The sequence below is a fragment of the Atractosteus spatula genome, chromosome 11 (genome assembly GCF_055471065.1).
Source record: "Atractosteus spatula isolate fAtrSpa1 chromosome 11, fAtrSpa1.hap1, whole genome shotgun sequence".
In the NCBI taxonomy this organism is placed as follows: domain Eukaryota; kingdom Metazoa; phylum Chordata; class Actinopteri; order Semionotiformes; family Lepisosteidae; genus Atractosteus; species Atractosteus spatula.
The window spans coordinates 35,824,909-35,849,299 of record NC_142716.1 but is presented as its reverse complement, the minus strand read 5'-3'; the positions used below and the strand labels follow the sequence as shown (position 1 = coordinate 35,849,299).

General features: G+C 40.3%; 1 protein-coding gene across 5 annotated transcripts in view; it reads left to right on the top strand.

Moving 5' to 3' along the window:
- Window positions 1-24,119, top strand: part of LOC148823946 (uncharacterized) — a 78,737-nt gene extending 54,618 nt beyond the window's left edge. For all 5 annotated transcript variants that reach the window (XM_088927895.1, XM_088927894.1, XM_088927893.1 and 2 more), the window contains 15 exons: window positions 1,008-1,192; window positions 2,987-3,252; window positions 3,860-4,079; window positions 4,181-4,361; window positions 4,680-4,806; window positions 8,316-8,390; window positions 9,007-9,192; window positions 10,500-10,774; window positions 13,109-13,254; window positions 14,134-14,218; window positions 15,906-16,017; window positions 19,700-19,840; window positions 20,851-21,045; window positions 21,928-22,069; window positions 22,957-24,119. In XM_088927895.1, coding sequence (XP_088784021.1) covers window positions 1,008-1,192; window positions 2,987-3,252; window positions 3,860-4,079; window positions 4,181-4,361; window positions 4,680-4,806; window positions 8,316-8,390; window positions 9,007-9,192; window positions 10,500-10,774; window positions 13,109-13,254; window positions 14,134-14,218; window positions 15,906-16,017; window positions 19,700-19,840; window positions 20,851-21,045; window positions 21,928-22,069; window positions 22,957-23,542 — 2,922 coding nt within the window. In that variant the 3' untranslated portion in view covers window positions 23,543-24,119. The remainder of the gene's footprint in view (window positions 1-1,007; window positions 1,193-2,986; window positions 3,253-3,859; window positions 4,080-4,180; window positions 4,362-4,679; window positions 4,807-8,315; window positions 8,391-9,006; window positions 9,193-10,499; window positions 10,775-13,108; window positions 13,255-14,133; window positions 14,219-15,905; window positions 16,018-19,699; window positions 19,841-20,850; window positions 21,046-21,927; window positions 22,070-22,956) is intronic.
- Window positions 24,120-24,391: the final 272 nt, after the last annotated feature.

The following is a 24,391-nucleotide window of genomic DNA, read 5'->3' as shown; positions in this document are numbered from 1 at the left end:
CATCCTGTTTTCCCCCTGAGGACAGAGACTGATCCAGTGTCCCCTCTCATCCAGTACCTGGCCTTTCAGAAAGTGTTTCAAACTCTGCACTGGGGTGTTGTATGTTTTTTGGAAAACTGCTGCTCTCCGTGTCTGTCTTGTTGTGTTCTTCACCAGATGATGACCAAGAGAGTGGAGTAGCAATTGAAAAAGCAAACAGACATATAGCCATATTTAAAAGCATAAAATGAAATCCAGAGATGCTATTTTAAAAATGGAGTGAAAACAAATCTAGTTTCCATCTACGAGCTCTGGATGTACAGTCTTCATAAAAGTAATACTGCTTGAAAGTGTCCTTGAATAGACATGGGAACCTGTTGAACTGTAGCCCTCAATCATCACGGCTTGCCTGCGGTAGCATCTCTGCCGGTAGTAAGTCATGTACAAGTGCAGCACAATGAAATTGTATTGCTTTTCTGCGTTGTGAATTTGGCGATGAGTGAATGAAACCTGTGTACTCTGTCACACACCTGATACATCTCCTTCTTGGGTTTCAATGGATAACTGTGGTGATGTTTTGTACTCAGTGTACATATTCAGTAAAATATAACAAACATGATTTTGAATTCTGTATGAAAGGGTAAATATTCACAATAGACGTTTTCAGGTTTCATAAGGAAAAATAAAAATGTCTAAACTGTCTAGCACTCTTAAGGGTGCTGGGTTTTATAGGAGAAATGATCTGAGGCCTTATGTATTTATTTAGTGCTTTGGAAATTTTCTATATGAATGTTTTTGTGAAAAATAGTTTTGTTTCAGATAGAAACTTCTTTTTATGCTATGTCCAAGGTCTTCATTCTTAAGTGCTTAACAGTATCTGATTAAACACTGTGTCTCTCATCTTTCCAAGACACCGTGGACAAGCACTGTAGGCCTCCTTCACTGAACTGGTGGGTTTTGATCTGTTAGAGCCCCTAAAGTTGTGTTGGCAGGTCACCTTAATTACAGCTCTCCTGATTCTCTCTCAGGCCTCGAGCCCATGGGCTCTCGACTGTGAGCTGTGGCCCAGGACAGCGGACAACGTGTACATCATTGAAGATCACCAGTGTGATGAGTTCCACGCCCTTGTAACAGCGGATCAGCTCAACAAGAAACAGAAGCTGGAACAGAGGCGGGAACTCCTGGGTCTGCTCAACAAAAACTGGGTTACTGGGTGAGTTCATTTCAGAGTCAGTTTAAACACAGTTTGGTTTTCCGTGGTGTGCTGTCTGACAGAATGGCAGGCCAATCTCTCTGTCTTCTGGGGAGGAGGGTTAAGGCAAGGATCGCCAAAATCTATTCTGCCACGGCTACTTTTAAAGCTAATCTTCTTTTCTATGGATCGTTTTCAGTGAAACTTTTGAATGGAGAAACTCCTTTGATGTTTGAACGCTGTGCTGCCCGTTACGGTTTTAACATAAGACCCAAAGCACTGGGGTTTTCAGTTCAGCAGCTCTGACACAGTGGTGATGTGGACACAGGTGATGTGTCCTGCATGATGAGCAGGCTTGTGCTTGATGCAGGGCTGCAGCCTTTCTGCAGCTCTCTGTGCCAAACTCACCTTTAGTTCTGTCTTTTGAATACCTTGCCTTGAGTTCTGAAGGATATTTTAAATCTCCGAAAAGAGCAGGTCTCTGGGCGTACAGTAGATGCATATTTTTTATGACTCCACTGAATTTAAAAAAGCAGTACTTCTACTAACATTTTTTAGCAGTTTCATCCAATAGCTTCACAAATAGGGGGGATCTATGTTACTCACTAAAGTACGGCTCCACCATGGTGTGGCGCTGTAATCTCTCTGCACCAGCAGCCCCATTACATAGCAGATCAAGTGAAGAAGAGAGATATCGATTGAATAAAGCAGAAATTTTAGGGGGGGGGGGATTTTGCAGGACTAGATTATAATTTCTCCTTGTTTTTGGGGTCACCAACCCTATAAACATCTTGGGATTTTCCATTTTTAACCGAGAAGCTAAATAACCTACCACTATGTACAGTAGGAGCAAACTGGAGTGCCTGGAGGAAGCCCATGCGATCACAGAGAGAACACACAAACTCCGCACACCCCAGGTCCAGAATTGAATGAGGGGCCCCAACATGCTTCAGAAATGTTAGACTCTCAGACAGCCGTTTAGAACATCTGAATTAAGTTCTTCATCACAGCAAAAGAACTATTGATGAGGTCAAGCATTGTTTTCTGTGCAATGAGTTGCAATGCAGTTTCAGGTACTATTAACAGTTACAACTGAAGTGCTGTACACATCTGTACCTTTTAATGCATACTTTCACACTTCTATGTTGCATCGAGGCATCAGATGTTGACATTATCCTGAAATTAAGATTAATGTGTTAAGTAAAAAATCCATATTAATCCATATTAACAGTTCTGAGAATATATTTATGTACAAATGAGGGGTTTTATTTTTTTATACAAGGAGTTAACCTGTTGAGACAGGCAGTTAGCCCAATCACCGTCTAGAGAAGGCAGCTGTCAGTCCTTACGATCCTGATATCTGACAGCTGTGCTCCTCTCTATTTAAACTATTTAAAAAGCGAGACACCACACACTAGGGCTCTGCAGGAAAGCCCCATGGCTGAATGAAAGAAAGAGAGACAGGTCAGTGAGCCACAAAGACACTGCAGCACAACAGCCCAGGGAGTTCACAGTGGCTTGTTTTGAAAAACTTTGTTGATTTTTATTTTTGAAACAATGAAGAATATTGCCATGCCATCTCATCACTTGCTCTCATTTTTCATTCCTGTTACCCCAGTATGTGATCAAAGTGTTGTCTTGTGTTAACTGTTAACTGCCATAAATCTTGCACCATTTTTTTTCAATTCAGCCCACTATACAGTTGCTGCCGATTCTGTAGTAATCTCATTTATCTTTGTTCATATCTTACCTTAAGCATCAGATTAACTGTCAGAACTGAAGAAAATGGAGTGTGCTTTGATTGTGTCGTTACAGGGACCACTACTCTCAGTACAAGCAGGCTCAGGTGTTCAACAGCCAGGGACACAAGCTGAAAGATGCCAGGTCCTCTTTCACCCATTACCTGACCACATTGCCTTGGGTTCCAGCGTTCAGAGCAGACCTGGGCAGCTGTGATCAGCACACTGTGGAGTACATGTGCCCTAGCAAGGTGTACCTGTATTCTGCTGGGGTCTTCAGTCTCTTGGGAGTTCATGTCAATTATGTTGACATGAGTCCCAGTGAATTTACTAACTTAATTGGTAAGACCTATTTCTTTATTCATAACTAATGAGTTCTCTTAGGTAGGCAAAAGCAATACAACTGCTGCCTTTAAGCTCAAGGTGAACTTTGAACCAAAAATTAGACTGAAAGTTAAATTATTGGTTGAGTCATTGTAATAATGGTAAGTTAGAAGTGTGAGAGTTTGTCCATTTTGACAACTAGCACATCCTGGCCTTGTGCATTACTGAGTGTTAAGATTATAGTAACAAAAGTTACAAACAGGAGTAGGCCATTTACTATCTTGATTATTTGTTTGTTTTAGTAACTTATTGATTTGACAATCAGAATTGAAATATTTCTCAGAAGTTTCTGAGGCCTCAGCTTCAACACTATCTCCAGGATCACACCTCCCCAAAATTCTCTGTGCACAGAATTGCCTCATATTTTCAGTTCTAAATGCACTTCCTCTCAGTGTCCCCTTGGGTTATGTGTTGCTTACAGCTGTCAGCGTTTCTGGTTTTTATTACTGATGATTCTGAAACATGGACTTTGGTCGACTCACAGCATTTTGAATATCTTTTTCTGATCTGTTATGTACTGGTGGCAGCTTTTGACTTCTTTCGCACAACGTTTGTGTTCTGCCAGGAATGAAACATTCTGTTTCCATTGAAGAAGTGATCACGCACTTGAAGTTGTGGTGCTCAAATAAATCGGGTAGCTCATCTGAAGAAATTGAAGGAGCTGATTTTACAACCAGTGTACAGCACTTGCACAATGTCTACACGTACCTCTACGAAAACTGCAATCCGACTCAGTTAAAAGACTTATTTCTGCACACGCCTGCTGTTTTCATAGCCTATGAAAGGTATGGTGCATTAGCTTGCCTTCTTGTTAATAATTCCGTGTTTAGAAATTCCACATATTTTACCCAGGTAATTAACTTTGCTGTCTCCTCTTGAATTATAGAACGGAAGAAATGTGCTCTGGGAGGTTCTACTTGAAAAAGGAAGTCTGCTGGAATGATCCTACCGAAATGTTCCTGCGGTACAAGGATCAGATCCGAAAGTCAGATGGCTGTGTGCAGGAGCCACGCATTCTGGCTCCATTTTACGGCCAATTACAGAACATGAAGGATTTATTCTGTAAGGTGCGAGGCATCTCATTGCTTGGATATAAGCTAATAACCCTCTTTACATGTGTATACATTTTTGTATGATCAATTTCCCCTGGTTTAAAGTCTTTTAAAGTTTTGGCCTGTGACAGAATGGAGTGGTAAGTCTATATCCCAGTCAAGCAAGGGATAGGTGAGCGCTGCTTCTCTTAAATTCGTGCATGAGCTTAGGACACATGGAAGACACTACAGAGGGTTTGTGTTTCACTGTGTGCACAAAGTAGAGACAGATTGCATTGGGTACATTTTAAAAGTAAACATAACTTTTCCAATTGCCGATTTGCTTGCCTCTAGTGTTTAGATGTGGAACCCAATCCTTCAATGAAACAGTATGTGGACCTTCTGGAGCTAATTTGCAGCCTGAAGTTACTGCCCACTGGAGAAATTCTGCAGGATGTTTCCATCATTTATGCAAAACTAGGTGAGTTATATAATGAATAAACGCTGTGGAATCTCACAAGCCAGTGCTTTCTCTTCTGACTGGCCCATGACATACTGTAGGCCTCTGAGGTTTATTTAATCCATTCAGTCACTGCAGAATAAGTAAGAGGGAAATTACAGTCGCTGCCATACTGGTGCAATCGCACTGCGACTCTGTCATGGCTGTCATAAATTACTGCTCCAGGGAGAGGGCTGGAGTCCGCTGTGAGTTAACACAAAGCATAAATCTGCAGCTCTAACATGGACTGGCAAAAAGCTGCAACAGTAACATGTTGCATTGGCACAGTTTACAGATACCCAAATCCCATGTCCGCATCGTTTCTGTCCTTCCTAATCCTTGGTGTTCATCTGTGGTAGAAAGAGTGTGGCTCTTCTTTGTGATTTCAGCTTTCTATGTCACTACAAAATGATCTTCTATCGTCTTGTGAGGTGGCTGAAATCACTGGTGTCCTAAGTAGAGTGACAGCAACCATGTGCCCTGCCCTCCCAAACATAGAACAGTTCTCACAGCTGAGTATGTTTTCCTGTCAGGCTCTAAAAAAGTACATAAAGGAAAAATTGCAAGATATTCCAAAATAGAGCAATTCTATGTCCAGTTGTACTGCTGTACATTCTTCTTAAGTAGGTAGTATTTGCACAATCAGTTGCACTCACAGTTTAGAACTATCCAACATGATCCAGTCAGTTATTGAGGATATGAGGTCATGTTTCTGTCATAGCATGTGTAAAAGGTGTGGCTTAACTGTCCGTGTCACTGAAAATAGTGCCATAATACTAGGTCACATGAGGATGGCAATATAAAGTAGAATTGTTAGTTATACAGACCACACTCTTAAGCATTAATAGATTAATGCTTCATTTGTTATCCTAAACTAGTTCTTGCATTGGCTACAATTCCATTTAAAAAAAAAAAAAGAAATAAACACTTCTTTACCACAAAGATAATTCAGTATTATGTGTATCCTGCTGTCATGGTCTTCTTTATTGGGGGATTTAGACATTTGCATCTGTCTTATGGGGTCAAGTCTCTATGCTGCTTAGATCAGAGAATAATATCAACTTAAATACTGTTATATCACTATATAACCCATTCATTTCATGCATGTTACAGCAAGAAGGTGAACCTAGGAATTTTAAGAATTTATTAAATATTTATGGTAATACAAGAAATCCATGTTTTAGTATAAAGGGATTCCATAAAAGCTGTGGTTTATACAGTTGTGTGTAAGTATAAGCAAATGCAGTGCCCTTCAGATGTATTTATACCCCTGATCAAATCAGAACAAAAACCATCTTATAGCATGTTATTGAGTTGTGTACTGGATAATGTGTTTCATTTAGAACATTCTAATAATGTTCTGTTGTAATCAAAATAATATTGCAGAGAGCAAAGTCATATTTATCATAACATAAATATAAGAGGGTCACATTTATTGCTTTAAAAAAAATTAAACAACAACAAATTGCAGTAGCATTCCACCCTCTGGAAATGCAATGGAAGAAGCCAGAACTATATAGAGCCCTCTTAGAGTTTCTTGTTTCCTTGGAGTATAAAGGGACGTACTGTAACACTCAAGAAATATTCAGTAGTAGCAGGAGCATCATAGTTAAGGTCAGAGAGAACCACAAAAGAGCAGACTGAAACTTGGGAGTCTTATGGTCAGATCAAATGAAAATGGAGGTTTTGGACATGTTCATCAGCTTATGTTTCATGTAAAAGTTGAAGCTCATGTTGAAAAAACACTGACACGCAATGTTAACTTTTGTAAGGGGGATCTTTTATGTTTTGGGATTCTTTTGCATCTGAACACCAGCTAGTACTTGGACATTTTGGCCACACCTGGCCCTTTCTGCCAAGAAACTAAAGCTTTGCTGGTAATGCACATTCCATCATGACAATGATTCACATGCATACAAATTGAAAAAAATGAATAATTACCCACAAAATAAATGTTCTTGACTGGCCATCTCAGCCTCCAGACTTCAATCCAATTGAACAATTGTGATTCTTACTCAAGATGACAGTTCACTAATGGAAACCAAAGGGTCTGAAGGACTTAGAGCAATTGTACATGGAGGAATGATCATAACTTTCCCTTTTGAAGTGCTAGAACATCATTGCACACGACAGAAGACATCTAGTCAGAGTAATCCCTGCCAAAGGATGATTAACAAAATACCCACTAAAGGGGAATGTGAATAAATGGGAGCCTTTTGTTTTCTGGAATGTATGTCAGATATGACTTTGTTTCAGTGCTATTAAGATTACAGTATAAAAGTGTAGAATTTCTTAAGCAAGAAACATTATTCATTATGTAAATATGCTGTGTATGAATCTTCAGCAGAGATCTTTGCTTTCAGAATGATCCTTGCATGTCATTGAATATACTTGTAGAAAAAAGATGGATTTTGAACTTTTTTAACATAATTCGTAAATGCAGTTTTGAAAATAAAACAATTTCCCCCCACAATCTCTAAAACAGCACTTTTAAGTAAATATTTCCACAAGGCTTTTATAGAGTGTATATGCCCGATGCCCCATTAAACAAGTTAAAGCAAATTAGTCTGCATCATTTGGCAGTGTGCCTCTCAACGGCTATTTTTGAAAGAGACAGTTGTATATCACTGGCTAAACAGCAAGGCAGGATGCTCTGTGTTTTAGTTTCATTGTAGTCCTTTGTGGGCATCATGGAATCATGTCCACAGTCTTTACTGTTTTACTGATATGGCCTTATAACATGAGTATAATCTGAAAGAACAGAAGCATAAATTTAAGAATTAGCCTCGTAGAACCAGGTTTTGGGAGAGAAGCTCCCTTACAGTTCTGGGTTATGTGCAGGAGCCCTCAGTGCTGAGAAAAGGAGAAGCTTTTCTTTAAAGAGGTGTTGAGGTTCTGTGTCAAAAAGACCTCCCTCGGAAGCCAGGTTCCTTCCAAAGATGACCTGATGAGATTCTTGGATTAAACCAGTTATTTAGAACCTGTGCTTGCGAAGGCGGACTGGAAGGCTTTTTATTCTTCTAAAGTAACCAAGTTTCTTATCAGGAGAGAACACAACATGCAATGTCCTTTGAAACATGTGCTCATCTGTTTCTTTAGAGAATTCAAGTGTCCAGGGCCCTCAGGAGGGGGAGGGCATCCAAACAGACACTGGCAGCTCTCTCACTGATAACACTATGTTCTCACAGGCACCTGGTAGGCCACAGCGTGATCTGCTGTGATTTGCTTTTGTTTGGCAAACCAAAGGAGACCTTGGGCAATGGGAACTCGCCAAGCCCAGTCAGTGCTTGACTGATAGTGCACAGCTGCCTGGGGTCTTCTGGCCTTTTTGGTTAATGACAATGCCTGGATTCAAACTGGCTTCTCACATTGCATTTGCACAGCTTTAGAAGCGAACTACACAGGAGCTTCCTTGATGAAGTCTCAGATTAATTTAATCGATTTGCATCGAAGGTCACTTGAATCCAAGACATCATCTTTTTTTTTTCCAGCTGACAAGTGTAAAACCCCAGAGGACCAGGAGAGCGAACTTCAGCTGGACAGAAATCGCTGCATTTTTCTGAAAGGTGAGTAGTGGTGAAGTCTTGGAGGTTAAGAACGGCTGTTTCAAGAACAAACAGGAGATAGACAGATAAAGAAGGAAGGAGTTGTGACCCAGAAGCTGCAGACACCTGACCTTCACTTTTATGTACTGGAAGATAACAGAGCAAGATCTTCTTTAGAAGAATTTTATGCACATCCTCAGTCTGTGTTAAACAGATTTATGGACTAATATCATGTGGCCTATACCTTATATTTGTGTGTTTGAAATGTTTAAAAAACAATGCACACATTTTATTTGACATTTTAATTGCCCAGAGTTTTGTCCATCCATCAATATGCAATTGACAAAATGAATCTTGACAACCCAGTATCTGAAGAGATTTTTAAAGCACACATGTGACATCAGCTATTCTGTACTGTAGATACCCCTAAATTAAAGGTTGTATACATTTCCCTTTTTAATAAAAAAAATCCCTCCTTTTTCCCCCATTATTTAAAAATAGGTCAACAATCTTACTTTTTTCTTAGAAGAATTGTTGTAAAATGTTATTGATCATTTAGACTGAGTTCCTTAATGGCTCCTTGAGTAATGTGAAATTCAAGGATAAGCATTTTTCTTTTCTTCTTTTATGTTTGTAGAAATGTTAAGTGACAAGAAAGTCTTTCCAACTAAGGATACCTGCTGGGTGACACTGGCAAGAAGACCTCTCATTCCAGACAACAAGACTCTGGAAAAGGTTTTCAAATCCCACAGTCAAGTGTGTCTGCTCAGTCTTCCACCTGCAGAGGTGAAGCCTTCCAGGGCCAAAACAGGCTTAAAGCAAGGTAAAATTAAAACAGAGTGAAGCCGATGCCTACACAGTGTATGAATGGATAAGGAGATACCTAGTTTTATCTTAATGAGTTTTATCATTCTAGCTCATTTGTGCCAGGCCAACAGATGTAAGATAATCTGCACTTAGTGAAAGAGTGAATTAAAAATAGCACAGCTCTGTAAATGGTGTTATCTTTCCTCTCAGTTTTGTATATGTACTAGAAGCCAAGCATTAATAATCCCCAAATAGCTTACAGACATTGAGACCGTGCTTGCTTTTTTATGTTAAATAGGACAAGTTAATATTCTGTCTTGAATTCCTTGCGGATTTCTTAAGGTCAGAAGATGGAAGATTTGTTTTTTAATCTCCCAAAGTGCAGCTGTGCCAGTCACAGTATTATTACTGTATGGTGCTTATTTACATTACAGCCTCTCTTCCTGTGCTGCGTGGTACAGCCAGCCTCTTATAAATTTTGCTTTCGGCCTCTCTGCATGCATTTCCATATCACCTCACACGCAGATGGACTGAGGAAAGCGAAATATTCTCTCAGAGTTTAAAATATCCCCATCCGTGTGTTAGCATTCAACGTGTAAATACTTGCAATGTTAGTTTCAACTGTCATCCTCTCTAACCAGTAAAAGTTAAAGTTAACACACTTTGTAAAAATAATTGCCAATTCTGTATTTCCGAGGGTATGCCAATATCCATTTATTGCTCTTGTCAGGACCGAGAGTGTGTGTGGCTCTGAAACCAATGACCGCTTATCAATAGCTTACTTTATTTCAGCAGCATTGCCAAAAGGTTTCAGCCCATTGACAGGGAAATCGAAAAACACAACCATACACGTGGAAAGCTGATTCAAAAAGTCATAGTTCAGAATATCATTTTCCAGAAACCTAAAAATTAAATTCCTAGTTAGATCAAATAAAAAATTTGGAAAAAAGGGGAATGTGTCTTGAGGAATGTTCAGAGGTTCTGAGATTCAAGGGTTCCGAGATGGAATAAACAGGAATCTAAATCATTCAAGAGCTGTCCCGTTGTTAGAGTGAGGTTACTCAAGCTTGCGGAGGACAGTGTGTGTTGTCAACTTCCTCATTTAGCCATCCAGAACGTAGAAGTGAGCCTGGCTGTTTAAGCTAATAAATTAAGAACTCTAAACTGGGCAGTGAGAGGGATTACAAAGTGAAGCAATTGGAGACTAATTTAAAAAAATGAAAAAATTCAAACATCAAAATTGTGCTGCTCAAGTAATTACTTTTTAGTAAATACTGTTTTGAATTTTCTGAGTCAGAAGAAGGATTTTTTGACTACCCACAGGGAAAAGGATTATGAATGACAAGAACTTGACATTCAACGAAAAAGACAGAGCTCTCTTCCTGGAAATCTGTGGGATAAAGAAACTCTCCGAGTGCGTGACTACCCAGGCCCAGACTGAGAACTACAGACCCTGTCCCCCGGTGCAGGCCCTGATCCGGAAGGTGGTGCCCTACATTCAGAAATTTCTGTACTATCATGACGAACTTGGAAACATTTATGAAGACCTCCAGGAAAGAAACATTGCTCAGCAAATCAAGGCACTGTCTTTTGGTCAGGTAAAGATTGCTTACTTTTTAAAAACCTGTGCATTTTGTGAGTAGTCGTGGTTTCATGGTCAAATACTATAAATCTGTGTACAAATGATGACAAGAGGTGAGACATACTGGTCTTCTTTTATTCTTCAAGTTTAGTTCTTTGTGATAAGCAAAAGATCTTTGCAAAGCTGGTGAATATTTTTTTTCCTGTTTTTAAATTCCTGTGTGCAACGCAGCAAATGAATTAAAGCTAAAAGCTTAAAATGTCTGTGATACTTTCGAATACTGGTCACAGAGGTGATATGCGATGTGAAATGTGATAAAGTAAAAACAACATGAATATGAGGGGGTGTTCCGAAGTATAACTATTTGATTGATATTTGCAGCAGCCAAAGGGCAAAAGGTCTGTAATTTTAGTGAACTTATTACTGGTGTGAAGAATGATTTGATGTTGAATCCATATATACTATGTGTGTGTCCATCACATGTTCCACATGTTTTCAAGATACTGTACTTCCTTCATTCAATATGAATAGAGCTGCTGCCTCACCACTCATGGGACCCAGGTTTGACTTTGGGCTAGACTAACCTCTGTGAGGCGTTGACCTGTGGGTACTTACCAGGTGCTCCAGTGTCCACCTGCCTTCCAGAGACACGCCTTTTGAGTTTTATGGTATGCTCTACATTATTCCTGGCTCTGTGGTCCTGCGATGGACAGGTGTTCTGTCTAGGGGAGAGTGGTCATGGGTTCTCTGTCACACCTTGAGCCCTGTGGGTCCGGGAGCAGCTCAGCTTGCCGCACCCTTCACCGCGTTAAACAGGCCTTTAACGATGAATGAACAGATGAAGGAAAGAATATGAATTAGCCGTGGTCAGCTACTAGAGTGTCGCAGCACACAGATATTCTGCGCTCTGTGTTCACACTGCAGCACATTACCAAGGCAACGTGCTATGTGGCAATGTGGCTGCAGCGGGCCAGGTGAAGCCGTTATCTTCTCCACGTGCACACATTCAGCCCACCCTTTCAGAGCATGTGTGTCTTCCACTCTCTCCAAGAGCGAGAGCTGTTTCTCCAGGAGGTGGCTGCTTATCCTCCTGCCCCTTCAGTTTTACAGCACAGCAGTGTCAGATGTGTGCAAACGTGTTGGAGCCTGGCAAAATAAATCTATCAGTTCTTCTCTTCCCTTGCCTTTGGAATCTGCAAAATACCAGCAGAGTAGTAAAGTGGGAAAATTAATGTACATCAAAAAAGTCTAAGCTACGTATACTCTGAGACAGAAACGGCTCTGTTCACAGAAAACTCTGTATGACTGTCCCTCAGATGTGCAGAGAAAAACCTCTACCAGTATGTCAAACTAATGTGAAAGAAGGCTCAGTAATTCCTTCTCAGGGGTGTATGAGATAGTCACGGTGATATCAGAAACGGAATGTCTTGGAAGGGATGAACAGTACCCCTTTAATGTCAGCAACATCAAAATAATTCAATCAAGACTTTTTAGATTCCTTGTAACATCATTGCACACATCAAAGAAACATTACATTTTTCAGTATTTACGATCTCGAGTGTGTTGGTTTTCACCATACTCATAACAGTGTAGTGACTAGATGTAAACAAAATTAAGTATTTTTTGTTTGAGTAAACAACAGCTGAAGTACGGAAGTCTCAAAAGGCTGTTGTAATCACCAGCATTCTTTTTCTTCTTAGTAAGTTATTTTTTTATAAACCTTTAAGAATTTTGCTGTTAAGTGGATACAAACTGTTCCATGTTATTATGTTTTGTGCTGCGAACCCTGGCCTGCCGTGTCTTTCTTTGACAGGGAAGGAAAGGCCTTTTGCCCTGCTGGCTGTGATTACCGACCTGACTCAGCCCCCTTTCACGCAAACACTAATCAGATGTGGTACCACTGCTTTAATAATATACACTTTTAATCTGCTGGCAAAGGTTCTTTTATCTATCTTTTTGATCTTTGAGAAGCATACCGAGTTGGACAGATGAAACAAAATCCTTCCCAACACCATAGGAATTCAATCGTGACTGAGAGACCCCCTTTAATTGAAATTGTGGATATTTGATAAATATAGCTTCCTTTCACAAAGATCAGTCCACTGTGAGTGGCCCATTTGATGAAGATGCCCACTGTTCGGGAACAGTGATTAAAGGTCCCATTCATATTGTAGTCTCTCTTAAGCATAACACAACCAGTGGTATCAGCTGCTTTTCTCATATATACAGGCCGGGTTTATTACAGTGCAGCTGAGCACAGGAATACATTACTAGAGAGGTTTTGGATCAACGTGAGCTATAAACCTTTTTTCTCTTCTCTTTGTTTTGGATCTGTAATGATGTACTGTAGGTGGGTAAACTATACATACAGTATCAGTTAAACTTGCCTGATGAGGAGCCTTTGTATGAAAGAGAGGATGTGATATGCCTTTTAAAGGACAACAAAGAACTTTATATCCAAAAAGACCACATCACCTCCAAACTGGATATTTGCAGGTAAGAAAAGTGAAGCTGTGTGTTGACAGTAGAGGTAACATACTCTATACTGGCTGTATTATATTGCTCAGGGGGGTCTCACCTTTGGTGGAAGAGGATGCTAACTTGATAGATTGCACAAAAGTAATGTAATGAAGACATTAAAAGTAATGAAGACTTCCTCTTTTTGTGCTTCACAAAACTCAATTTCAGTCAATGGGAATGGAATTGATCCAGCCCTGGAATGTGTATTATCAACCCGGAATAAATTAGTTACATTTTAATAAACACTAAGCTGAAACACACAATGTTTTGGTAGGGCTTGCAAATTTATTTCTAGCAAAACCTTGCCTGCATTGTTCTGGAGTATCCCTACTTGCCCATATTGAGCCAAAATATTATTACTTTCCCTATAGCAGGTTTCAGGTAGTGCTGTAGATATCTTTGTGCTGATTTATAAATGTCTTGAGAAAAATAATTTGCCTGAGAAATGCAGATGTGCCATACAGTATGATAGGAATAAAACATTAATTGTGGCCTGTTATATGCTAGGCCTAAGATTTGGTACATTCCGTTAGTTACAGTACATGGGTAAACAGCTACAAAAATGCTGCTGTAATATTCAAGCCACGCAGCTGTCAAAGCCTTGACTCTGTTGAGACAAGGGGCCAATTTTTCATCTTTAGCATTTCCAGCTTTATGGTCCAAAACTACACAAGTTTAGAAGTGAGGTTTCTAAAGGTTTGTTCAGCTGCCTCTGGCTGTTTTCCTTTCCTGTTTTTGCTTAATTTCTATATTCCTGCTCTTTGGTGTTCTTGGCACTGCGAAAAGTGTAGATTTGTTTTGCCTCTCCCTGTACACGTGAATTTGCAGAAGTGAAACAGCCTCTTTTTTTTGTAGAGAGATTGTGAAGCTCTTCAGTACCAAGGACAAGTATATGAAGGAGCTGGAACGCTTTCTGCAAGGGCTGATGTCCTGTCTGGATGTGAGTATTGGAGCATTTGAAGGAAATGTGGGCATTTGTGAGTCTATACAGCCCCAAGGAGAAAAGCTAGGAGGCATCTTTAAAAAGGCATCAATGTCTGTAGGCTTCAGTAGGAATTCTTGATTTACAGTAAAATATGAGCAGCAGAAGGAGTCCAAATTTCAGGCCAGAAATGGTTAGAGTTAGAAGAACCATTAAATATTGATTGCAGATATGCTTCTAATTGCACATTAAATGATAAAATTAAGAGAGTTTGCACAGTAGAACAGGTTATCTTACAACTTTTGATGTGACTCAGTTTTGGAGTACAATTACTGAACAGTGCAATATACAATATGAGCAGCAAAAAGTGTCAGAAAAAAAAGTTGAAGATAGGGGCAAACTATAACTTGTCCTAAAGTTCACTTGGGCCCCAAAATCCAGCACCGGGTGTAAAAAATGATAGAAACTGTCATTCCACCAGAGGCTACACCTACCGAATGGATTTCTCTCCTGGGATTAAGAACACTGAATACCTTTACTCTCCAAATGGCACTGAGAGAGTGGCTCCAGGCCCAGATGACATGTGGGCAGCTGGGTCCCACTTGTGTTGCAGTTTTCAAAACTTCAGGATTACTGATGCACAGGAAACTGTTGATATGTAGCCTGTCTTCTCGCGACACACCAAACACAAGCTCATTGGCATTGTTGTTACTTTGCATGTATGCTTTCAAGGAAGAACCTAGGGATCTAATTATTGGATTTCAGGGGAATTGATCAAACAATGCGTTCTAACAGGGAATGGTAATTAGGTAAACAACTCTGTAATTAGAGGAAATCAGGCAAAACTTCAAGTAACGGACTTAAAAGATGGCTCCTGATGTTTGTGTAACGATTTCTCAAAGTTGAGCACAAGAGTGTTTTGTGCATTTTATTTTCCCTTACAACAGCAGTTCGCTTCTACACATGAGAGTGTGTAACAGATCGATGTCCTGTGAGAGAATGTGTCTGAGAATAATTTTGTGTTATGGAAATACAGTTGCAGACAAAATAATTTTATAAGTAATATCTCTGCTAGGTTTATTGATCGGACACGTATCCTGTGGGCTGGTAGTTAGGGATTTCTGGGAAATTAATATAAGATACAGTGTCCTGTATGGTTTAATGACAACAGGGAAGATTAGATATATTTATCATCAGTTTCTCTGGATTGTGCTTTTAGAGATTCATATTTTAATTGTATTAAATGTTATTATTTGCCTTTATTGTATTGTCACCTCATTTCTTTCCACTGTCACTCTTAACTGTTTAATGTTGTAGTACTCATTGTTTCTAAGTCTCTGCAGATAAAGATATCCCCTAAATTAAGAATAAAAATTATTTGAAATGCCTTATTTACCTGGGTAGTTTGTTAAAGGATAACATTACAGCAAACTGGGCTATAGTGTCTCATCTTCCCTAGCTGTTTTGCCCTTTGTTTTAATTAAATATTCACCCCCATAATGTTTTATGGGAAAAAATCAAATAGTGATCATTGTTCTGCTCTGCAACATGGATTATTATTTCTGATAGCAAACATTATCAGAATTTCCATCCGCTTTATTTTAATAAAGTAAAGTTCTCCCATGAGGAAGTGCAGTAAGTCATGGGTCTGTTCTGGGGTCCCCTGATTATGTGGGTCCCAAATTATTACGATGATGTCTTTCAGGACGAAGCAGCGTTGACGAGATTCCTGAAAACGGAGGACATCCGTGAAATTCCGAGCACTGAGGAGAAATGGGAGGTTCCAGAACCTTTGGAGATAAGGCTGGAGCCCAGAGGTAAGCAGAACCCTTGTCTTTCTGTAGCCTCCTAGAGCCTTCAGAAAGAAAGAGCTGTACTTGCTGGGAAATTGTCATCTCGGTCTCCTTTGTGTGTATCTCAGAATCCCTTGCAGATAACTTGTGAGGACATTGTCTGTTTTATTAACAAAGAGGCGATTTTAATGCCCTTAGTTTTCCCCATTGACAGACCCAGGTAGTTTCATTTTGGTGTTTTTTCCCCTTGGCCTCGCTGGTGCTGGAATAACATATCTGCAGTCTGTGTCCATAACCCTACTGTGTCATGTCCCTTAACTTGTGTTTGTTTTCGTTTGGGCTGATTTTGCTCTTAGCCACCCCCAAGAGTGTTTTTTATGAGCAAGGTCAGGGGTTCACCTTCTGCGGCTGAGCTGAGCCCAGCCATTGGCTATCTCTACCGTTTCCTAATTAGTGTTTTCTCCGTGCGCTGCACTCGCACATCCACCCAAGGGATCCTGCTTATGATAATTCAGGTCTGTTAGCTCTTCGGCTTTGTAACATGAAAGAGATGCTGTCGCTGGGTCTACGAGTTAGAATGATGCAGCTTTCCTAGTTGGCAGAGAAGAAAGGAGGGAAAACTAATGAGGTGCAGCCAGTTTATTAGTTACAAAGCAGCTACTGCTTCAGCTTTTCACAAGTAAGGTCTGAATTCTGGAGATGGTGTATTAAACATGACAGGTTAGTAATTACACAGCAAAATGCAACTGACAAACAAGGTTTTTTTTCTTTCCAATTTCTCTTAATACAGATAATCCTACTCTCTTTTTTGCACAAAGATGGTTTCATCAGTGTGTCGTATTAACAGTGTCTGATTGGGCCACACCTCCAAGATGTGCTTTGCCAGAAGCAGTGTATATTTACATAGTATTTTCACCATTTTCTCTCATTTAAGCCTTGTTATAACTGTATTTCCTCAAGATTTCCCACGTGCTGTTACGCTTTACTGTGATTTGATTTTTCCATGTCTTGTTAAACTTTGCCTTTGCTGTGTGACACCACAGTAAACGCCACAGGTAATAAATAGCCTTCTTTTTCTTTTTTCTTTTGAGCTGCACATTTACAACAGCTTTTTCTGGCTGGTCTGAATTGCTGCTAAAAAATCTGCCGCTAAATAATTCTGCCAGAGAATGAGGTAACCTTAGATCACTTTCATTCGACGCAATTTGTGCTCATAAACAAAGAAGGGCAAGATTACATTTTGCTAGTGCAAAAATTATGCCTTATGTTTTGTTTCAGTTTAGGTGAACGAAGGTGCAATTCTTCTACAATTAGTACAATTCACAGGAAAGTGATAAAAGAGCAAAGTCCCCATTGTTGGTAGCACTTGTACTCCAGGTCATTAAACTCTTACCCTTAACTGGTCTACAGCCTCCTTGGAATGTATTGAAAAACATCCGAGCTAATCATCAAAACTGCTAATGACTCTAGATCAGAACAAATAAAAAAATTACAATGACTGATGCTTCATTCCTTCTTCCTTCATCTCGCCATCAGTCATATCCCCCATCTGCTCTGATTGATGAGCACTGCAGGTGCCATTTCTAAGCACTTCTCAGCTAAACAGGAATCAGAAACTGTTGCACAAAAACTAGGCCATCCCATTGTCCATTATTCTGGAAGATCAGTCTCTTCGTTTTCTAGGCTGAGCAGGACTTTACGCTCTGTCTGAAAGCAGGACGACATGAGGTCTGGCTGTCGTGCTGTGCGAATGAGCATTGGAATGAGCCAAATAACTAGAAGCCCCGTGTTTCTGATACTATGGAGATGCAGAACGGGACATGGGAATTTACTCACTCCCTTAGAAAATACATACTGGAATCTGGAATCAGGATGATGGCCTTAAAGGTATTAATATCTCAAGCCATGTGGTACAAAGAAAAAAACCTTCCTTTTTACAGTTGAGAATTTGAGTGTGGTGAAATTCGGTATCACGTCATCGTGTTAATGATCTGTAACATGCTGTAGACTGGGCTGCAGAGCTTTCTTGGGTTTTTGTGAAAGATTTCACCACAGGACTTAGGAGCTCACAGAACCACTTAGAATATAGCACTACATCTCTTGTGAGGTTCCTGCATTGTCATTCTGTACAGTAGTTCAACGAATTTAGCTTTATAATGGATCTTTCTGGTTCTGGTCCTCAGGACTGCAGTGTCTTCTGTTTTTAGTTGTAACTATTCCCTTAATTGTACCAATTATTTACTTAATTATCCATCCATCCATTTTCTGAATGCCTGTCTTGGCAAGCAATGGGCACAAGGTTGGATACATGCAGTATAGGATGCCAGTCTATTGCAGGACAGACAGATACAAACACAGACACATATTCACATCATGGACAGTTTTTAACTAGTCAATTAACCTGCCAGTATATGTTTGGACTGTGGAAGGAAACCGGAGCACCCGGAGGAAAATGCTGAGCGTACGCACAAACTCTACGCAGATAGCACCCCTGGAATTGAACCCAAGCATTGCTTTGCTAACCACTTCCACACCACGCCTCCCCTACTTACTTAATTACGATGTTGGAAATAATTTTTCCTAAAAAAAACAGCATATTTCAAACAATTTGTAAACTCATCACTGGAGTGCTCCTCAGAAATGGCCATTCCAAACATTTAGCTCAGCATCACTCGTTGACAACTACAAGGTGAACTGATTTTCAGTCTACCTGAGCTCCTAATTACTGAACTGAACTATTCACGGCATTTGGCTCATTTAATCATTTCAACAGATTAAAAGCAACTTCAGATTTAAGTGTACCTGCCCCATTCAATATATTCCCACTAGCTGTGTGGATCACTCTGCCTCTCATCATCCTTAAAATTCGTTTGCCAAGTTTATATCCATGATTTTGTTTGATATATTGTAAGTTGTTGCTTTTATTTGTCACTTCCCCTATTTTTTGTAGAAAATTTGACAAATTTGACCATATCAGAATCTAAATCATTAATATAGATCAGGAAGTGCAACAATCCTCAGACAGATCCTTTTGGCACTCCACTGTTTACATTTGCAAAAATAGAGGTTTGGAAATCTCATATCATATGCCCAAGCGTTAAAGGTTCTAAGGCTTGTTTGATGGACTATTATAAGTCAGTTAAACCATGCATTCTTTGTCTAAATCCATGTTAGTTGTCTGTTCCAATGACAGTGTTTAGTATTTTTCTTATTTTGCTCAGTTTTTTCCATAACTTTTCCAGTGACTGGATGTAAAAGAGATTTGTCTGTAATTTTCTGGTTCAGGTTTTTATGAATTGATGCTACAATTGCATTTTTTTTAAGTCTGTAAGTCCCATTCTAAGTGAGAGTTGAAATATCCTTGCTGAATCTCTATGTACTGTATGTTCATCTTTTCCTGAATTATAAATGTTAAAAAAACGTCATTTTTAGCCATCCTAGTCCCGCTAGAATATAATTATCAATGATGCTAAAATTATACAATGCTATTGTAACCCATTTTATAATGCATGGCTAATATCTTGATGGTTAAAGAGGTAAACATATGTTTTAGTCTTTTCCTAAGAAATGATGAATGAATGCAGGTGTGCTGAGAGACTGCAGCAGCATTTTGTCTTGGTGAGAGTAGTTCGTGGTGCTGTAGAGCTGGAGTGTTGACGGTATGTCTCTCTGCTGTTTATTTCGGTGCACCTCGCCTCACCTGCAGCAATCCATTCAGAAGACCACATCAGCAAGTCAGGCAGCACCACAGAGGAGGAGAGGAGAGGGGGTGTTGAGGATGGGGAGAAGACACTGGCATGTTGGCCACCAAAGTCATCCTTGCATGGAGCCACGAGCAACTACACAGGTAAGGTCAGGGTAGATTAGAGACTGCACGTTGATCAGCTCAAAGATGCTTAGCTTCACAAGTAGCTTTCAAGTCATGAGGCTAAAACTTGCACGCCGAATGAATTTGGCACCTAATCTTGTTTGGTGTTATCCAGCTTAAAGCATTGTCCTAGGTGCCCGTCACTAGAAACTGATACTTCCGTCAGGGAGCCTAGTCCCAATTTCCATTCTCTTCCTCTGTCTAAATATCAGTTGTATCTCTTTTTCTCTGAGAAACAGCTCCATGTTTGCTCTTTCAAGAAGGTTTGGGTTGAGCCTTGTCTACAAGCACCTTGGCCAAACTGTTTTTGTGCAGCTGGATGTTGTTGAACATTGTAACACAAACACTGCATCAGCTAGCCACTTGAAAATCCTCACACTTCTTAAAGAGCTAAACAGAAGGAAAGAGTCAGATTTCTTTAAAACATGAGATTTTGATCATCCAATTGCACTCCTGCCTTAGATTTATTTAGCTTTAGAGATGCTATAACATCACAATTTGCTTTCTAAAATTGATAAGCACTGGGTAGCCATTTAACACAGGGCTGCCATTTTTGTTGATACAGAGATCACTAGTTGCCAGGGGCAACTGTGTTCCTGGCAGTCTTCTCTGTGCTCCAGCAGAGCAGGCAGGTGGGCCTTTGAATGCCTTTGAACAGTCTATTAACTGGCAAGAATTGTTAAAAAATGTTCTGATAACAGTTGGCATAAAAAGCAGATGCATTACAAAATAAATCTCAAAATTTGAACAGCAGACCTTTTCATAACAGGATGTTTACAAGAGGATTATATATTCCATTGCCAGAGACTGGATAGGATTTTTAGTTTCATTTACAATTCCTGTGTTAGGAGTATATGAAGGGATGTCTGTGCTTTCCTCAAGAGTGTTTATGCGGCTGGGGTGGGGAATTGTTGTGAAAGTTGCTGACAGGGCCTTGCTGATGTGAATGCAGCTGCTTCAGAAAGTGGTCTGGTTTGTGTTGCTTGCAGGGCAGGCAGCAGAAGCAGTGATGAAGATGTGGCCCCCCCCAGCCGAACCTTCCCCCTCAGACCTAAGGGGCCCAGCTATGAGCTTTAAAACCCACGGGGCCAGGGCCAGTGAGGCTGCAGCTGAAGTGAAGGAGAACAAGCACCCAGACCTCCATGGAGACCAGCCCAGCGGAGTCACTGCATGGCACCCTCTGGGTTTGTCTCCTTTCAGTGTTCTCTGCCTCTTATCTTGGAACCAATACTGTTTGTAGAAATATGGTTTTCGCACTTGAATTGACTTAAAACAGGTGCATTAGGGAAACAAATGGAGAATCTGTCATTTTACTAATCTCACAGTTCAGTTCTTTTACTAAAATATCCAGCATTTCTAGTCAAATTAAATTTTGTTAAAGGTGGATAAAGAGGTATCCAAATGAGCCAGATGGTCTGAATGACCTCTTCTCATTGGTAACCTTTCTTATGTCCTTATCCAGTGAGGCTTATTAACGGTAACAGCTGGCTTTAACAATAAAGCAAACTGTGCAGCTTAGAAAGTACAGCGTACTGATGTTCCCTCTTAGTTTTCACAGCTAAAATTAGAGACATTAACAGGTTAGCCATCCTGTCAGCTTCAATCACTGAGAACAAGCTCATGACAAGTTCTATAGGGGCCTGTGATTTGTCCAGAACTGGAAATAATTTTAATTTGTGCAGTTAAACTGTGACCAGAGTAGCTGAGAGCTACGGTAAAGCAGAAAGACAAGACTGAGAAGCCAGTATTGGCAGTTTGAATTTCCCACTTGTGCCATCAATTCCTTTCTCTCTTTAAACACAGGGAACAGTCATTGGAAGTAGCTACTGATTTACATAGTTCTGTCTGGCTCAACATGCATTTAAAAGAAATAGGTTTGCATTTGCTCTAGCTAAACCCCTGCAGAGCTACGACCTCCACCTGAGGAAGCCATTACAGCAGCTCATGAGTAGAGAAAGATTTGTGGCCTGAAAAGGACGTGAATACGGCTACTTTTCTTTCAGGAGTGAGAGGTTTGCCTGCTTATTCTAAAGCTTCAGATTGATTTTTTTTCCCTTTAATTTTAGATCTTGGTGGCGCATTAAGCGGGCAGAGGCCTGTTGACACTCAGCCGAAAACCAGCAAAAGCAGAACCAGTCCTGATTCCGGGCAGCCTGTAGCTGAAGACGCTGTAGCTGCTGAACCAAACCCGTCAGAACCTTCGAACATGTAAGTATGGGGCTTCGATTCTGCTTTTGACTTCTGTTGTTGGCCCAACAAAAGAAGACTGAGTCTCCCGTGTATTTTGCAGAGTGATTTACTGAGTTTTATTAAATCAGTTTGAATGATTTATTTGAAAAGTGGCACCTATATGTCATTTATGCCACGTCTTAATGTGGAATAATAAACTTTAATGTTTATATATCATGCCATTAATAGCATTCATCACAAAGATTTCTTTCTCATCTCACACTTTTGTAGTGCAGTTTTATTCTTCTGAAAGAAGATTGAGTTTTATAGATTTTAAGACTTACAGTAAAACTATTTGATTTCACAAGGAATAACAACACCCAAGATTTAAGCATATTAAAAAGGTTTATAGAGTCTTTTAGACGCAGTAAATTTTGCTTCACCTGCTGGGCTGAGGGACAACCTCCTGGCCACAGGACGAGTGGGCTAGGACCCCCACGTGTAGTGAGGGGTTGTGGAGAGATGCAAAAGATCTATGCAAGGGAGAGAGAATGTATTACTTATAGCATTTCTTTAGCTTCAATAGCTTTTTATGGGAGACAATTATGTCAGGAATGATTAGAAATCACTGACAGTTATGGTTGATTGAACTTGGCTGTTGTCATCCCTTCATTATAAACTCCATGTCTTTGTACTTTGTGGGGGAGATGGGGGGTGAGAGATTGCTACTCCTGTGGTTTATGGTCTCAGGAAAGTCACAGATTCCAGTCTGGTCCCAGGTATTCTGTTCCGCATTCACCAGGATTGCATGGTTTAAACAAGCAGGTGGTGTTGCAGTCTGAGGTACTGTGGCCCTTTAGTATTTCTACTAAAGTTTGTTTTTATTCCTGCTGGCTGATTTTTGCCCCCTCTCTCTATCCATTTAGGAGCCTCCAGCCCCCTCCAGTGCTGGAAGCACATTCCACCACATTCCAGGGCACAGACATCCAGCGTCCACCCATTCCCCTGGACAGCCCAGTCTGGGCCAAAGGGAAGCCACACCAGGCCGTGCTGGAGGACCTGGTCATCGACAACACTGTTTCCAGGCCTAAGACAGTGGCTCTACCGGACGAGAGCACGAGCTCAGTGGCCGTCGGAGAGTGGGGGGAGCGCTACGTCTACAGTTTCCTAACGAACTGGAAGGACAGCGGAAGCCCCGATGGGCCCGTGGACATCATCTGGAGCAACCGAGACGGTGAGAGCGGCCATCCGTACGATTTCAAAGTCACCTTCGGCACCGCGAGCAACGGCCCGTCTGAGGTCTTCATCGAGGTCAAGGCCACCGTGAAGGCAGAGAGAAGCCTGCTGCACCTGTCAGCCAACGAGCTGAGCCTGGCGCTGAAGGAGAAGGATCGGTACCACATCTACAGGGTGTACAATGCCGGGGACGTGGACAATGCCCGCCTGTGCCGAATTAAAAATTTAGCCCAGAAGCTCCATGCCAAGGAACTGGAGTTGTTCCTGTTTGTGTAGTGCCTGTATGACTAGAGACCTTTTTAATTATATATAAGGAACAAATATAAGAGTTGTTCAATCTATTATTTCATCTGAAAAATCGAACAGGGTGCAGAGTAATTAAAAATGCACTGATGTTCAGTGCTGTTACTGATTTTATATTTTATTGGGCAATTGATTTCTGTAGGTTCAGCTTTTTTTATCGACAATTGTGTTTTTAAATGTGTAATGTCATGTGTAGTATAACTAAACCAAGATTCCACAATAATTGTGTCAACAGGCAAGGACCTATGATCAGGTGGTACCTGGAAGATATATCTTAATTTTTATTTCATCCAGAGTGCTAAAACTCTGTTTTATACTCTGTTTTTATAGATATACAGTATACAGGTATGTGCAGCTTTTATAAGCATTTTAACAGTAACATAACAGTAACTATTAACTATACGCCATCGATACAATATAGTAGACCTCATGCTTGGATTGTTATTTGAATTGTGCATCCGTTCACCATGGCTATAGGATCAGGTTCCACCCATTTGTAACTTTGGAACTAAACCATTCACCAAACAAAAATTAAACTGTGCTCAAAGTACTGCGAGAAATGGATTGTTTTTTTTAATGAGTGATTGTGATGCACTGAATTTCAAACCTGGTTCTTATTGGATATCAGCAAGGCATTGTGCTGTGGATGGTATCTATTCCTTTGGACAGCATTTATGCTTGACCTCTTTTTCCTCAATTTGTCTCAATTTTCTTTCTTAAAAAATGTCTTCTTGTGCTTTATCTTCACTAAACTTCAAGAAAGGTTCCATACTGATCAATTTAATCTCCTGGCTTTATTCAAGAAACAGCTAGATGACATCC